Below are 17,295 nucleotides of genomic sequence, written 5' to 3' on the forward strand. Positions count from 1 at the left end.
ACATCTGGTCAAGTCCGCAGCTGGCCAGCTTCCCACAGGACCATTTCTACTTTCCCTCTCCAAGACCTGGGGGCCAAGGCCCCTTGCTCCTTCCCGCTCCCACTAAAATGAACCTTGAGGCTACACATGGGAACTTGCTGGATTTCTCTTACGACTTCCCAGTTCGGCGGACGGAAAAACAGGACAAGAGCTCACCGAGTTGGCAATCACACTCGGCGCTCCCCGTACACACGCAACCCCGAGCAACTCCACCGGGCGAGCATGCCCAGAAAACCGCTTTGCACTTTTTCTTTCTTTGCTATTTAATGTTCATCACTTATGTTCTATGTGTAGGCTTAGGAGGACCCAAGACATGATTACACAGGATGCAAGGGGAGGTGACAGGGACAGTGACAGGAGGTCTTGGAGCTCGCAGATCCCAGCTGCAGGGCCAAAAGGGTTCCTTCGCAGCCCAAGGGAGGCAGGCAGGGCCCCAGAACCAAACACATGCTAAAACATACTCGCAGTCCCCAGCCCCCTCCCCAGTGGTGGGGCAGGAAAATAAATACCCTCAGCCTGTCCCATGACCTAGGTGCTTGGGGGAGGGCCAGCAGGTGTGCTTCCTCCTGTCACAGACTGAGGTCACCAAGTGCCACCTAGTGCAACGCTCCTAGTCCCTAATGCAGGCTTGGGAGAGCCCTGGGCGGGGGAGGGGCGGCAGTCCGTGCACATCCTGCCCCGGCTCCTTCATGCTAAGTGGGGGAGGGGGCACACTCATTCCAACAGCAAGCAAAACAGCACAGGCCGAGGACGGGGCGAAAAGCCACTGAGATCCACGGCCCCTTTCTGGCCACGCTAAGGAACACATCCTCCATGGGGTCCTCTAAGCTTGGGAGAAACCCCCTAGAGGTGACCAGTCCAACTTCCTTCCCACTCGCTGTGTTCCCACACCACTGGCCTGCTTTTCTTCGCCGCGTCCTCTGGGCCCAGCCAAGGCCAGGCTGTGGGAAGGGGCGGGGAGCATTCCTCCACGCGGCCCCTGGAAGACGGACGCCGCCAGCTCCAGGCTCAGCAGTCCTTGGCCGGCCAAGGCCGGAGGGAAGGGAACAGCCCAGCCAAGCTCAGCTCCCAGCAAGGACCAGGCCTCAACCCAAGACAGGGGGCTCTGGGAAAAGAGCCCGAGTCTCACCCTGTGTGTGTGGGCGGGGCCTTGGTCTCTGGTCCCTAAGGCTGCTTCTAGGGGCTGGTGTTGGCTCCAGGTCTGTGCCAGGACAAGGGACACCAACATACCAGGGGACGAGCCCAAGGGGGACAGGCAGAGGTTGGCCGCCTCCCTTCCCACAAACACCGAACTTGACTCCCTGCAGGCAGGCCTGAGGGCCAGGCCTGGGGCAGGCAGCCCACCCCAAAGGGGCTACATCGGGGCGGATGGGTGCGGAAGAGCGGACTTGGCGTCAAGACATTTCCTGAAGGCCACCTGGACTCCTCCCCCAGCGCTCCGGAGACCTGGGGGCCCTCCTTCAGAGAGGAGGGTGCCAGGCTGCACGGCACAGCCCCATGGCTGGGTGGCTTTCGGGGAATCACTGCCGCTCTCTGGGCCTCACTGTCCTACATGTAAAAGGCAGGGGGGACAGGGTTCCATACCCACTCACAGCTCAGCCTGGCCTCCGATTTTTTATCTCAGGCCGGTAGGAAGAGTGAGGGGCCAAGGGAGGGTTTAGGCTACTACAGTGCCCCCTTGCCCCCCAAGTTCACAGTGTAGAGTCCATGGCTCTGGTTCCTCAGGACCTGATGAGTCTCTGGGGCCTCGGCACTGTCCCACACCATCCCTGGTGGCAGCCGCCCCCCAGCTGAGGTGGGAAGGGCTGCCCTCCTAGCAGTGGGTGGAGAAGGCGGGAGGTGACCGAGGGGCGGGGCAGGGGCGGGGAGGGCCACTTCTCTCACTGGAGCGGGATTGTGATCAGAAGCGAGGGGCCACACAGAGGTGTGACAGGACTGCCGTGTGGGGCCCGGGCTTGGCGGTCCTGCCCGGTGGAGCTCAGCTCTGCCGGGCTGGCCCACCCCAGGGGACATGGGCTCCATGGGGGTTGGCTGGAGCTTCAGTCGTCAGAATGTGGGGCAGGGCGGGGGCTGCCGGCCGGTCAGCTCACACGGGGGACGTGGCCGTGGACTCGCTGCACAGGCTCTCCACGATGTCGGCTCGCTGGATGCGGCGCAGGGCGGCCAGGAGGGCGTCGAGCGTGGCACTGTCCTGGGCGGCCCAGCTGGTGAGCAGGGCGCGGGTGGGGCAGGCCTCGTGGGTGAAGGAGTCTATGTGCTCGGGCTGGTAGCCCAGCTCGCCTGCCAGGTGCCGCCAGGTGTCCCCTGCTGAGCCGTTCAGCAGCTTCTCCACCTCCTCCCGCTTGGCTGGGGGCAAGCTGCTGTACAGGCCGCCGTCACCCTTGAGAGCTGCGGGAGCCCAGAGGAGGTCAGTCTCAGCCCTGCACCCTTCCTCCCCACAGCGGGCCGGGGCCTGGCACGAGACCCAAGGGCCGAGCCCTCTCCTCCCACTGTATAGGCCAGGGCTGGAGGAGGTCCCCGACTGGGGCAGGTCCCTGATGGGGGCAGGGCTGGGAGGGGACGCTGGCATGCTGTCTCCTCCTTACCCACTGCTCTGGCACCATCCCTGCCACCTAACCCCTCCTACTCCTCAGCAATTAATCACGGCAGAGGCAGAGACAGGACTCCTAGCCTCAGACAACTGCAGCAACTAAGTGTCCTGGAGCCAGGCTGCGGGCCACTAATTAGGATCCATACTTGGCCACTTGCTCCCCAGAAGTCCAGGGCAGGAGGCTAATTGCAGTTACTTTGGGCAGTAATTAGCCCCCAGGGGGGACAATTAGCTTGATGAGTCTGGATGCTCCAACTTGTAAAAGCTTCCATTTTCCGGGTCACCCGCTGGAAAGGACCCCACCTCCCCCTTCCCTCCCCCTCCCCCTCCCCCAGTGGCTCCCGCCCTGCTAAAAACTCAGTGCTTCCACAGCCCCGGTCCCTCTCGTAGTCTGATCTCAATCGGGACGGCCTCGTCCTGCCTGCCACTCACCCTGGCCCGAGGCCGTCTGCGTGTGGGGCTGCTGGTCATGCAGGCTTTGGCTGTCCACAGAGATCCCGCTGTCGCTGTGCAGTTTTTCGCCCTCAGGTGGGGGCGTCTGGTTCACGGGTCTGCTGTTGGCTCCTTGCTTGTTCTGCTTGCAGCTGTTCCACCTGGAGACGGGACAGGCCAGATCTTGGGGTGAGGGGCTGCGTCCAGGCCTGGGCTGCGGGATCCATGCTCTGATGTGTGGGCCAAGAGCACGGCAGGGGCCCCGCGCAATCTAAGGGCTTGTGACAACACTCAGGACAGCGCCGTGCGGTTAGGGGGCACTCAGTAAACATTCATGGAATGAGCGGTGCATAAATAAATAACTTCGCAGGAATTCTACTTCTCCCCATCTTCCCTTCCAAAATACTCCCACATGCGGACAGCTCTATACACAAGGATTTCCTCTGCAATTACAAGCAATAACAAAAACCAGAAAACAAACCAAATGCTCATCACAGGGGCACTGGCAGCATGAATGATCTTGTCTATCCCCATTATCAAACGAATGGCTGCAAAACTCAGACAGTTTGTGTCCTGAGGAAAGTGCTCCGAGCCAGAGTGAGTGCAAACACAGAGGAGATGGCGCACACCTGTAATCCCAGCACTCGGGAGGCTGAGACAGGAGGATCGTTGCGAGTTCGAGACCAGCCTGGGCTACAAAGTGAGCTCAAGGCCAGCCTGAACTGCATAGCAAGACCCTGTCTCAAAAAGACAAAGAAAAACAAAAACAAAAACACAGAGGAGAAATGTGTAGCGTGTGACCACGCTGAGGCTTCAAGAAAAACCTGCATGTCTACATCTGATCATAAAAAGCTTTATGTACATGCATTTATATAAAAAATGCATAGAAAATAATTGGGAAGGATCTGCTCCAACAGATTCCAATGAGGAATTTTCCTAAACAATCATGTATCACTTGGATGAGTTAAAATCATAAAGAATGGAAAATGCATTTAAAACTTTAAAATGCTCTCCTAGAGTTCTTTTACATTCCAGGCCCCTGGATCTGGATGCCACAGAAGCTGAATGGTGACACGGGAAGGGGAAGCAAGGCATGCACATCCATGACTGTGGGGTGAACAGGGATGGGAGATAAGGACACGAGACATGGGGGTCAGGGAGGAGCTCAACATGGGACTGAGTTAAAAGATGGTGTGTCACTAGGCATGGTGGCGCACGCCTGTAATCCCAGCACTCTGGGAAGCTGAGGCAGGAGAATCACAGGTTTGAGCCCAGACTGGGAAATTTGGCAAGACCCTGCCCCAAAATAAAAAGTAAAAAAAAAAAACAACAAAAAAAACCAAAAACACACAGCTCTGAATGTAGCTCAGTGGGAAGACCCTGGGTTTAATCCCTGGACCAGCAAAAAAAAGAGTGTTAGAGTTTTCAGGTTAAGTCCTTGAAGATGCACGTCCCCCCTCTTGTCCCACCACGCCCTCGCACCTCTTGAACACAATGTAGGCCACGAGGCCCACAACCACGGCAGCCAGGATGGAGCAGTAGATGGGGATGAGGTTGTCGGCGGTGCCTCGGGTCACTACCGGCTGGGAGCTGCTCATCACAGTGGTCACCACATCCGCCACGGTGCTGGCCACGAGGTCTTGTTCAGGAGGCGCCTCAGGCTCCTGGGTGCTGGGCGCCGTACTGTCTGTGCCCTCTGGGGGTGTGGACCGTGTGATCCAGCGGCCAGGGATCTCTGGGGAGAGAAGGGCTGCAGGAGTGAGGGTCGGCTGGCTGCTGCGCTTCTGAGACCCCATCCCTGCCTCGGTGCTCAGGAGCCCAACTGTTACCCATGGGGCCAGAGGCTGTGTGTGTGTGTGTGTGTGTGCGAGAGAGAGAGAGAGAGAGAGAGAGAGAGAGAGAGAGAGAGAGAGAGAGCGTGATGGTAGAAAAGAGCAGGGGCTGCAGCAAACAGGAGGGCACTTGGCCCCTGCCTGCCTCTGAGGCCCAGGCTCCAGGCGGGGGCTTTGGGTGCAGGGCACAGCTGGCATACATCCCTACCGCCCGTTCTTGGGCAGTGGCCAGACTCTGTTTCCCCACACAGCCTGGCTGGGCCACTGACAGACCGTGCCAGGTACCTCGAGGCCTCCTTGGCAGGAAGCTGGCTGCCAGGGAAGCTTATAAAGCAGGTAATGCCCACTGCTTCAGGGGAAGGAGATTGTATCCGGCCACCCACCTGGGCCCTCTCATGCCAGCTGGGTATTGCTGGCCTCCCTGGCAGGAGCCTGGGTGCTTCCTGGCACCTGTGGGTGGGATTTTCCATTCTGCCACCCAGCCAGGGGCAGTGCTAGGGGTTGTGGGCTCTGGATGGCCTGGGGGTACCTGCCTGGGCAAAGTTGCCTACCGAATCCATCCTAGCTTCCCACACCAGGGCAGGAAGGGAAAGCAGACAGGGCATGCCAATGGGGTGAAGAGGAGGGCACCTTGCTCCCCAGCGTGCCCAGCTAAATTAAGTCGAAGCTGCTCACCAGCCTTCTGGGCCTCCCAGGCTCAAGAAAGAGATGCCCACTGCGAGCACCTTCTGAGCTGTGGGCCTGGAATCCACATGGCTGGCAGTGGGGAGAGGTTGCTATCCACCACCCCACCCTACCCTTCCCCCATCTCAGCCCAAGGAGGAGATGCTGGCTACAGATACAGCTCTGTACAGCCTGAACCCCCCGGGCCCAGAGGCAGAAAAGGGGGGATGGAAGTAAACTCAGGCCATTGCAGAAGTGAGAGAACATACCAGATCGAAGACAGTGCTGACCATCCAGGGCACTTTCTCTCACCTCTCCAAGGCCCAAAATGGGGACGGGATGAGATCCAGATGTGACCACGGCACTAGCATTCCAACCCACTAAGCCCTTGGCAGGTCCTGACAGCCACTTCCGGAATGGGAGCTATCCAACTTCGGGTTGGGAGAAGGACCAGGCTACCCCTCCTGAACCTTTCTGGGGCCCGGGGGCCCTTCTGCCCTGGAGTGGCTGAGTCACCAAGCTGACACCTGAAATGTATACCCAGGAGAGGAGGGGGCAACCGAACCAGAATCAAATTCCACTTCCTGAAATGGACCCTCTGCCTCGAACTGAGAGTTAACCCTTAGAGGCCGGGGCTGAAAAGGGAACCGGGCAGGGATAACCACATGCCTTGGGTGCCCTTCTCCTTACACGTGGCTGGGAACGTGGACGCCCCTCCCCCGCCACCACCTTTCCTGCTCTCCCTGCGCCCCTGCCTAAGTGCCCCACGGCTGGCCCGGACTTGCTCCCGGAACGCTGCTGCCCACTTGTCTGCTAAGCTCCCTCCCGGCTCAGCCTGGCGCCTGATACCACTTGCCCATCTCCTGGCTCAGGGCAACCTCCGCAGAACCCCGCTGGGGTTAACGCCCCATTCCTCCTCCACCCTCTTCCCAGGCAGGAAGCCTCAAACGCACACCTGGCCTCAGCCCAGCCCCGAAGGCCTCCCCACCCCGGCGTTCACAGGACTTAGAGGGCAGACGGGAGGCTCCCCACGGCCAGGGATTTACCTCCCCTCCCGCTGGAGGCACACTGAAGGCAGGGGCCGTGCTGCCTGCGTGGTGGAGACTGTCTTCTCCCCTAGTGGGAACTAGGTGCGCGGACCCAGCCTCCCCTTCAGACTGGAGCCAAGCCGGTCTCTCCTGTCATACCAGGAGCTCCTGAAGGAGGCGCAGTGCGACCACTCAGAGTGAGGGGCGAAGGTGTTGGCAGCCTCCCCCGAGAGGGACATCACCCACCTGAGATCCGAGTGGTTCTGCCCTGGCTCCCAGGCACTTCCGCCTCCCCTCCCAGCACACCCAGCTCCTCACAGCCCATCTGCCCCGGAGCTGGAAGCCCCCCATGCAACCCCACCCTGTCCTCGGGCTTCTGGGCCCCAGGCCGGCACCCGCTTCTTTCTGCCTCAGATCCCCACCTCCCGCGATCTCAGTGTTCCCTGCTGCCTCATCCTTCACTAAACTGCCACAAGCACCATGGCCTGTCCCCAGGCGCACAGGTAAACAGGGGCCGCCCCACTGCGTGGTCTTTAACCCCAACAACCCCAAAACCAGATGGCTGGGGGGAAACTGAGCATCGGGGCTGGGAGAGACGTCACTCAGATGTGAGGGTGTGAATTCCATCCCAGGTCCTACGCCAAAAGCCACCACAGACCAGCCTTCGAGTGAAGGGGCCCCACTCCAGCCAGCCTTGGGCCGCGTCCCCGGGCAGAGAGCTTCCTCGGGTGGAAGATGCCCTGCTCTGCGCTCTGACCCCCAGTTTCACCTTCAGTGGCCGTGTGCTGCCATCCAAGCACCAGCTGGCGGGCACAGATGAACAAGGCCCTCAGTGTGGGTTAAATGTAGCAACTGCGCCCTGGAAGATTAGGCCGGCTCTGAACACGCAGCGCGAAGAAGGCAATGAAGCTAGAGGACCCCCGCGGGGGGCAGGATCAGAGGCCGCCACAAAGACCCACAAAGGACACTGGCTTGGCACGAAGTCAGAGAGCTGCCCGCAGGCTGGCTGGACCCCTGGCGACCCCCAGAGGGCGCCCTCGCCCGACTCCAGCCCCATGCGCGCGCCCGGAGCTCACCCTCGCACTCCGCGTCCGCCCAGCGCGTGCACTCGCGCAGCTGGCGCTCCGTGTCCTCGCACACGGTGCAGGGCAGGCACGGGTCCACGTGGTTCGCCTCGTCCGAGTAGGTGCCGTCCGGACACTCCTCGCACACGGTGTTCTGCTTGTCCTGGCATGAGTACACGAGGCCCGAGCCCGCCTCGCACACGCTGCACGCCTCGCAGCGGCCGGTCTCCTCGTCTTGGTAGTAGCCATAGGCGCAGCGGCACACGGCGTCGTCCGCCTCCACGCACGGCGCCGACATGCTCTGCAGGCCCACGCACTCGGTGCACGGCTTGCACGGCTCGGTGGCGCTCACCACGTCGGAGAACGTCACGCCTGCGGGCAGAGGGACCGGCTGGGAAGCAGGAGAGACTTGGCCACCTGCTCCTTGGGCACCTGCGGTGCAGGGGCTGGAGTCCCGCCCTGTGCATCGCTCGCCAGGGTGCTGACTTCTCTTTAAGAGTCCCATCCGCTTCCCTAGAGTCCCTGATCCCAGCTGTGGAAGCTGGTGGCAGCCGCCTGCCCGGGAAGAGGGTCAGGAACCCCGTCCCCCTGGCCCCAGAAGCGCGTGACCTGAGGCTTCGCTGGGAAGCTGGCTGGTGCCCGTGAATTCCTTAGTAGATCATTTTAGAGGGTTCCCAGCCCTGCACCCTGGTTCCCAGCATGATTAAGGAACAAACTGAGCGTGGTAACCACCAGCCCTCTCCGCGGGCCAGAGCTGGGCTGTGAACCCTGCCCAATCGGGTAGGGAGCCTCCTGCCTCAGCAGCTCTAGTCTCTCTCCGTGGGTGGGGCCTCAGGTGCCACAGCCGGAGTGGACCAGAGTTGGATGGCAGAATTTCCCACCCCGTGGCACTAGGGCTGGGCCCTGGAGGGTGAGGACAGACTCCAGGCTGGACAGTTGGGGCGCAGCAGGAGGGATCCAAGCGGGAAAGCAAGAAGGCCCGGCAGGGGTGGCCCTCTGGCACACTCTTGACTCTGCTTCCTTAGTGGTAAACTCGAAGGGGTGGGGGTAGGGTGCTCAGGGTCCTTTCCTGGTCCTGGAGGCCAGGAAGGGGCAGAGCCAGATCTTCCTGGTTCCTTCCAGCCTGGGTGGGACCCTTGGAGTTCAGGAGGACCTATCCTTGCTCTAAGGGCAAGAAGCGCATGGATTTGGGCACCTGGGGGTTCTTGGGAGTGGGGGTGGGGAGGCAAAGAAGGAAAGGCAGGGGGAACCCTAAGGGGCTGAGATTCAGGCAGGGAAGAGAAGAACCCAGGGAGGGAGAAGAACCTGGGGACACTCGGTTTGGAGCCCCTTCTGACAGAGGAGGCCTACTGCGCATTTCTTTTTCTCGGGAACAGGCAGATTCCTCTCTATTTCTGTCAGCTCTGAGCTGTGTGACTTTGTTTTAACTTTTCTGAGCTTTTTTTCTTTCTCTGTAAAATCAGGCATGTTCTCTGCACCCACAGGGTTGCGGTGAGGAATACACGCAGCTCAGCAGTAAAGCACTCAACACGCAGCAGGGATCCTATAAAGCTCAGGTCCCAGGGGCGGGCAGTGATAATGTACAGTGAACTTGGGTAGTGGGGACACAAACAGCCACGGCAGGATGTCCCACCTATACAGACAGCGGCATCCTATCGGGCAGGCCTGTGGTAGGGGCTGGGGCTGGTCACACTGGAGGGGAAGAGGGGATCCTGCTCCTTGCAAAACGCAAAAATTAGCAGCAAACTCCTGGGAGTGGGTTTTAGGTGGTGTGAAAAATAAGGGCTTTCTTGGCAGAGCATGAAGGCAGGAGCTTAATCAGTTTCCTTGTGGAAACGTTTTAAGGATAGAGAGAAAGTCCGCTGGGGTCTCTGGCCCATAAAGCGGGCTTGTAAAGACAGCCCCTTAACGCAGCTGGAGGGGGGAGGGGAGGGGGAGTGAGGGGGGAGAGGAGGGGGAGGGGAGGGGGAGGGAAGACATAGACCTGGGCTGTGCTGCCTGTGGCCTCTCCTCTCCTGCACACTCCCCTCTCCTGCGCGCCCCCCCATGCCCTGGCAGAAGGGCGTGGGTGCCCAGCCTAGGGGATTTAGGCCTTGGGCAGAGAGCCCGGGGCAGGAGGGTACATGATGAGACAGGCAGACTTTGGCATGTCCAGGACCAGCCATGCCCTGGGATGAAGATCTGTTGGGCCAGGGCCAGGGCCAGGGCCAGAACTGTGCCCTACAGCAGGGTGGCAAAGCCTTCCCACCAGCCCAGATGTCCTGCGGCAGGGAAGGGGGTTACAGGAACCATAGCCCAGACAGGAAGACAGCGTGTTCGGGGGACAGCAGGAGTTGGGAGTTGCCTGAAGAACAGCTAGACTGGGGGTGGTGGTGGCCCGTAGGGGGAGGGGACCGGGCTGCTGGGCAGGCACAGGTTCCAGCCCTGCTCCTTCCCCACCGCGGGGTTAAAGCGTGAGCAGGGCGTGGCTTCCTCTGGGTGTCCTGGTGGGCAATGAATGCCAGGTAAACGGCAGGATCTGACTGGCAGCAGTTGGGAAAAGACTCCTGACCCCAAAGAGCACAGAACTCAGACAAGACTGGGGCCAAGGGATCCAGACCTGCCCACCCCTCGGCCTTCCTCACCCCTGCAAGATGAGGTTCGCTCACTCACTCCCTTACCCCATGTCACCCCAAGGCAAGGACGTCCTCCTAGCTCTCCGGTCCCCACCGATGTGGCCTCAGGAAAGCTCTGCTTCCTGGCCCGGGGGGAGGGGCAGCCACGCCCTCCCAGGAACCCCCAAGGTCAGTCTCCAGGGCTGCGGGATGTGATCCTCCTGCCCCTCCCCCCAGACACACCCGGTTAGTTGCAGCCATTGATTTTGCAGCACAGGAGATATTTTTAGCTGGTCTTAGCATCAGCTTCTCTGCCACACTCTTCTACCAGCCTCTCTGCTCCGGGGGCTGGGAAGGGGCGCCCCTGGGGATCCCCCCTGCACCCTCAACCACTTTCAGCTTCTCCTCTCTGCCTCCTGTACTGGGACAGACCCACTTTTGGTGACCACACAGTGGCGGCCTCCTGGGCACGCTCTTCCCCTGCCCTCCGTCCCCTCTGCCCCCGCCTCCACCGGCCACGCTGCACTCACTGTCCAGGCAGGGCTCACACACAGTCTGGTTGGCTCCGCAGGGCTGGGCCACACCCTCACCCAGGTTGCAGGCCTTGCAGCACTCCCCGCCGTGGGTGTACAGGCCCGAGGGACACGCCTCCTTGGCACCTCCGAGGGACACCTAGGTGGGGGAGATCAGAGGGTCAGACTGGCAAGAGAAAGCGGGGGTGTCTTCCAAGCGGGATCAGGCGCCCCCTCCTAGTGCTGTCTATTGGAACCACCTGTGCTGGGATGAGCTCACCAGGGAGGCATTAGGCACATCAAAGCTGGCGGCAGGAAGCAGGCGGTGGGGGACAGTGGCCTTGACAGGCTGCTGGGGGGTGAGGGCAGAGCCTCGGATGCTAACCTTCTGCAGAGTTCACCTTGGGGTTAAGCCGCTCCTGGGATCCTGAGGATACACCAGATGGGGAAGGTCGCCTGAGACCCAGCGAGGGCCTTCCTTCCGGCGGGGCATCGAGAATGGTTGGACAGGTTGCAGCCTGCACAGGGCCCCCAGCCAAGGGGGCGCGCAGAGCTGAAATCTGGTCCAAGCTCCACTTGCTGAGCTTCACACCTGCAGGGCCGCCTTTACCCGGAGGAGGGAGGGGCCTTTCCCTAACAAAGGCCAGCAGGGTCCTTCTCCAGTCCTGAATTCCACACCTTAAATATCACTCGGAAGATGTCTGTGCCCAAGAGCAGAGGGCTGGGGCTTGAGTTCAAATCCTGACTCTGCACAGAGGCTCTGGCCTGCCCCGATTGCCTGCTCGGAGTTTTCATCTCTCCATAGTAGAGACGGCGACAGCTTGGTGCCCCGCAAATGACCAACGGATGGGCAAGAGTCTGGCGCCAAGACAGGGAGAACGGACGCCTGTTATCAATGAGACAGCAACTGCTCCCCCCACCCCCCGCAGCGCTGCCCCACCAGGGTTTGATTTCCAGGCACCAACCCTCCCCCGGCCCTGTCCTCCCATGTGGCCACTGGGAGCAGGGCTGGCACCAGGGATAAGGGGAGTCAAATTCCTGCCACTGAAGCGCCTTTGCTGGTGGATGGAACGATTTAGCACCAGATTCCCTAGAGGGAGTGGCTGCTGGAGGCTTGCTTTATATTTCTGTGCCTTAAAAAAAAAAAAAAAAAAAAAAACTTAATGTCTAATAAAACTCCAAAGCCTGCTTTGCCGGCTCCAGAGCCTGCAGCCTGCACTGGATGCAAACAAGCCGGGGCTCCTGAGTCCTAGGAGCAGAAGCGAGGTTTATAAGGTTGTTTTGGGCATTCCTCTGCTGCCAGGCTGGCACGAGCATGGCTATGGCATTCCTTTCCCTCCAGTCCTTTAAAACATCCTGCGGTCTCACCAGGGTTTGCCAGGATTTGGTGGGGAAGGAAACAGAGGAGGCGGGGAACACACAGGCTGACCACCTGGGGTCCCCCGAGCCCGGTGGGAGGGGGCACGCAGCCGAGGTGGGGAAACTTTCTCAAGTACCAGGGGTACAAGTGCTGGGAACATCTGCGGGCCAGAGGCCTTGAGGGGTGGAAGCAGATGCAAGCTTTCCTCTCAGAGCCGGATTCTGGAAGGGCCTGTTCTGATTTCTTTTCATCACTCAGGGCTCTGCTTAACCGGCATTTCCTCAAGCAAGTGGTCCTGTCAGCCCCACCTCCTCCCAGATTAGGTGGGGCTGCCTTGTTCCCCACTGCCGCCCCGCCCAACCTTTCCCAGACTCCTTCCCCAGGCTGCCAGCTCCCTGAGGGCAGCTACTGGGCCTGTCCTGGTCCTGACACTGTATCTGTCACACAGTAGGGACTGGTGTATGTATCTATAGGCTTTACAGACATGAAATTCTGTATGTTCTCCATGCACTCAGACTCGGGATGGATGGGTCTCCCCACAGCCAACGGCACACTGGATAATCACCCAGCATCCCCCCTAAACTGCTTCCCACTGTTCACCACGGTGGCCACGCCCATCTGACTCCAACTCACTATTTATACTAGAAATTTCTTTTTTTAAAATTCTGGCCCTGGTGATCAAACCCGGGGCCTCACACATGCTAGGAAAACATTCTACCACTGAGCTGCAACCCCAGCCCTTTTTTAAACTTTTATTTTGAGTCAGTAAAATAAAATCTTTTTATTTTATTTATTTTTTGCTATTTCAGGGCTTTCAAGGAACTAAGTGATAAGAACCTGGAGTGAATAGACTTTTAAGAATCTTTGTTTTGAAAGCTCGGCCTGGAGGGGCAGGCCTATAATCCCAGGCCGTGGGTTTGAGGCCATCCTGAACTACATAGGGAGACCTTGTCTCAAACAAACAAATAAACAAACAAAAAAACTGTTTTTAAAATTGGACAGAATAGAAAGCAAGTTGGAAATATTTGCAAATATAGGGAATGCTCCCACCAGCTCTCATTAAGTTGCCCAGTCTGTCCTGGAACTTGCAATCCTCCTGCCTCAGCTTCCAGGGTAGCTAGGATTACAGACACACACCACCATGACTATGACTGGCTTCCTGTCAGCTTTTTTTTTTTTTTTTTTAATAGTTTTTCTGTCCACCTTTCCTATCTAGGAGTATCAACTGTCACTTCTGGCTGCAAGCAGAGCTTGACCTGAAGCAGCCCCTCCCCCGCACCCTAACTTATTAGGCCTGATTGATCATATGCAGTACTTTGGGATCCCTCTTTCTCTTTTCCAGTGTCTTTTTCTGCACCTTGGTGTCCTGGCTGTGTTCCAGTTAACTGAGGTCAGTAGGGACCAAGGCTCCAGGTAGTCGAGGTAGTCTGTCTATGGTAGTCATGGGTAGTATGGTAGTTGTGGGCCAGCCCCTCTGCCAAAAGCCCCTGCTCCTCCTCCCCTTCCAGCCTTGCATTTGGAAAGGGGACCACATAATTAGCAACCATGTGTTTCTTGTTTGATGTCCCCTCTACCATAAAACCCCAGATCTGCTACTTAATAGTATGTGACTTTGAAGACACCACTTGATCTTCTGGACCCTCGGCTCTTCCATCTAAAACACTGGGCTGGGCATGACTACTGCCCAGGGTTTCTGTGGAATTGAGTGAAACAATGTATGCAAATATGTACATGTCTGCTGTACAGCTGGGGTTCAATAAATGCTACTTATCAGAGAAGTGGCTCGTTTTTAGGGAGTCTGAGCTGCTGACGCCAGATAGACTCTAGTAGGAGGGGAGAGTTTTTAGCTAAGCAGGGTGGGGTGACTATAGCTCAGGTCAGTGGCTCCAAAATCAGATCTTAAATGATCAGTGTATTAAAATGACAGACATATTTGCCTGTAATTTATATTTATTACACTTAGTCATTTCCAAGAGAATGATTTCCCATTTTCCAGAATGCTTACCATCTTTTTATTTTATTTATTTTTTGCTATTTCAGGGCTTTCAAGGAACTAAGTGATAAGAACCTGGAGTGAATAGACTTTTTAAGAATCTTTGTTTTGAAAGCTCGGCCTGCAGGGGCAGGCCTGTAATCCCAGGCCGTGGGTTTGAGGCCATCCTGAACTACATAGGGAGACCTTGTCTCAAACAAACAAACAAACAAACAAACAAAAAAAACTGTTTTTAAAATTGGACAGAATAGAAAGCAAGTTGGAAATATTTGCAAATATAGGGAATGCTCCCACCGGCTCGGTCCTGACCATCACACACCTTGGGCAAGGGCTTCTTAGGGAACGGGGTGGGGGGGGGGAGGAGTTTTCGGATGTCTGCAGTCTTCAGAGGTAGACGCAGACCCAGGCGAGGTCCTGGCAATGCTCCCCAGCCCTTTGGATCGAGGTTATCCTAAGGTCAAACCCGTCTGAAGACTCGGGGCGGGGCTCTGCGTGGGGAGAAGCGGCTGAGTTCTAAAAGTGCGGCTCCAAAGGCTAACTCCTAGGCTCTGTGAAGTTCAGGGCCACACCTCCTGTAGTGATCTAGAAGTTGGTTTAGGGAGGAGAAAGTAACGACTTAGCCAAACCTCCGGGATTCCAACGGTGGAGCTGCTACCTACTAGCTGGGGGAGCCTGCTGTTGTGTGTGTCTGGGAGTTCAGCTTCTTCAACTGTAAAACAGGTCTCGATAAATTCACCTTGCTGAGACCTCCTGGGGATTAAACAACGCCGGCGAAAGCACCTGTGGCAGCGCAAGGCACGTAGTAGGCACGCAACACATTCTGTCCCCTAGGGAGGCAGCGAGGCGCTGGAGCAGACTAGGCTGGCACAGAGGGGGGGACCCTTCCCTTCCCCCCGCGGCCGCCTCCCCACCTCCCACGCACCCACCCTCCACCCCAGCCTGCGGCTCGCGCCGCCCATTTGCTGCCGCTCCCTGCGTCCCTCTTAGGCGCATTAGCCGGCGCAGCGGCTCTGGTTACAGACGTCTGAATGACAAAGTGCCTCCATTACCGGCGCGACCGGCCAGCCGACCTGCCGGGCGCGCTCCGGTTTCAGCGCGCGGCGCGGCGGAGCAGGAAGAAACTCGGACGCCGCTCTGCGCTGCGCAGCGTCGGCCCGGGCGGAGCGGCCCCGCAGAAGCAGCGGCGAGAGCGCAGGGGCTGCGGCCCGCAGGTCTGCGCGGAGTTCCCCACCCCCAAGCTCCCAGCATCCCCACGCCCAGCTTCCCCGCTTCCTGGCCTCCTCTCTATTCTCGGACACCCTCTCCTGCCCAGTCCGGAGCCCACGCCCTCGCCCCGCTGCGATTCCCAATACTGGCCAATCCAGTCCCCTTTCCCCCGCTCTGTGGACTATCTCCCGCCCCAACCCGGGCCAAGAACCAGCTCCAACCAGCAAATGCGCCTGCAGTCACTCCCAGGTCCCCAGGCAAAGCTACAGGTACTGACAGCTCCAGGGAACCAGGCCTGAGCGTCCGCGATGGGGCCAGCGCCTGGAGAGGTCGCTGTCCACCGCCCCCATATTCCACCGCCGCCTGACTCCAGGGTGTCGACCCCAACCCCTTGTGAAACGCAGCTCCTAGGGAGGGCTGGGACTCCCGAGAGATGGAGGAGCACCTAGCTGAGAGTCAGGTGTGTGTGTGGGGGGGGTCCGGCCACGTCTCTGGCCCGACGCACTTGGGCGATCTTAGCCAGCCCTTTAAAAGTTCCCTGAGCCTCAGTCTCCTTACGGGTAAAATGGGGCCTTGAAGGTTCAACGCTCAGATGAAGGTGGCAGCGAGAGTGAGGGTGCTACTTTCATTGCTTTCCAGGCCTTGCACCAGGTCACAGCTCCTGGATATCTAGAACTACTCGAGGACTCCGTGCTGAGGCGACAACCTGCCGCCTGGCCGAGTCGGTGCCCGTGGGCGCGGTGGGTCAGGACCCGAGCCCCACGGAACGGAACGCTGGGCGGGACGCGCACCGGATCCGGACCGGGCCAGGCTGGGAAGCCCGGGGCGCGCGGCTGCGCTGGGCCCGGGTCCTGCTGCGGAGGGCCGTCCGGCGCCCGGCAGTGCCCCCTGCGGGCTGCTCGGGTCTGCACAGCCGCGACTGCGCGCGGCCGGGACCGTCTCCGCCTTGTGCGTCCCTGCGCTCCACACTCCGCGCCGTGACTGCGGCCAGGTGGGGCAGGGGACGCCGGCTCCCTCCCCGTGGCGCCGCCGCGCACAGTGTGAATGCACTGTCCGAGGAACCCACCCGGCTGGAGGACCCTGGAGGGTCGCAACCCGCCCTCCCTCCACGAAGCGCACGGATGCCCGGCCGCAATTCCCGGACTGGGCGAGGCCGCGAGGAAGGGCGCCGGGACGCGCGAGGGGAGCGTCGGTCCCGCGCGTTGTCTTCGCCTCGCTGTCCCCTCGTGGGCAGGCGGGGCCGCCACTTCAGGGTCTGCGCTCGCTTCTCACTCCGCTACCCATTTTGCTTCCACCTCTCTAGCTCGCTTGCCCCGTGCCCTCTTCTGTTCTTCTTAACCCACTTCTCCTCTCTTCAAGCCCCGTCTGCTCCCCAACGTCTCTTTCGACGCCCCTCCCCCCTATTGTCTGGCCGGTCCCCATTGTCCATGCCCGGTCCCCTCCGCCTGCGATCCCTCCAGCCTCCTCCCCTATTGTTCCATCGCTTGTCTTCGTCCCCGCCCCGGCCCCTCTCGGCCCCACATCTCCTGTCCTCATCTCGTTCTTCCTCCTTCCCTGGCCCGGGCTCCGTCCTATGCCTCCCCAGAGACGGTGATGCTGAGAGGAAAGTCCCCTTGGGATCCTGACATTCAGGTGGCTTCTTCCCAAGAGCCCAGGAGTCCAAGAGCCCCCTGCCCCCTTCCGCGAGCCCCTCCCCACATCGCCCCGCGGTGCCCGAGCCGGCATCCGTGCGCGGGTCCTGGCCGCATCCCCATCCCGGGACTGGGGTTCGCCTGTGCACTCTGAGGGGCCCGGACGCTTCCCTGTGGGTGCCGGCATCGGAGGTCCTCGCCCGCCACCCGCTCCCAGCATGTGGGACCCCGGCTCTCCGCTGTCTGCTGGGTGGTGGCCTGCGGCTCCCCTCGGGGTTCCGACCCGCCTGGACTCACCCCTAGGAGCAGCAGCAGCAGCAGGCGCAGCCCGTCCATGGCGCGGCCCGCAGC

The 17,295-nt window shown here is 59.7% G+C and overlaps 1 protein-coding gene across 1 annotated transcript; it reads right to left on the bottom strand.

The window, feature by feature from the left end:
* Window positions 1–292: 292 nt before the first annotated feature.
* On the bottom strand, window positions 293–17,295 carry Ngfr (nerve growth factor receptor; the record flags this gene model as incomplete). Its single annotated transcript, XM_005394210.2, is given in 6 exon segments — window positions 293–2,427; window positions 3,062–3,222; window positions 4,544–4,796; window positions 7,661–8,020; window positions 10,773–10,914; window positions 17,242–17,295. Coding segments are annotated over 6 exon segments (1,257 nt in total). The 3' UTR covers window positions 293–2,125.

This window comes from Chinchilla lanigera, unplaced genomic scaffold (assembly GCF_000276665.1).
Source record: "Chinchilla lanigera isolate Chin_1 unplaced genomic scaffold, ChiLan1.0 scaffold00050, whole genome shotgun sequence".
Lineage (NCBI taxonomy): Eukaryota > Metazoa > Chordata > Mammalia > Rodentia > Chinchillidae > Chinchilla > Chinchilla lanigera.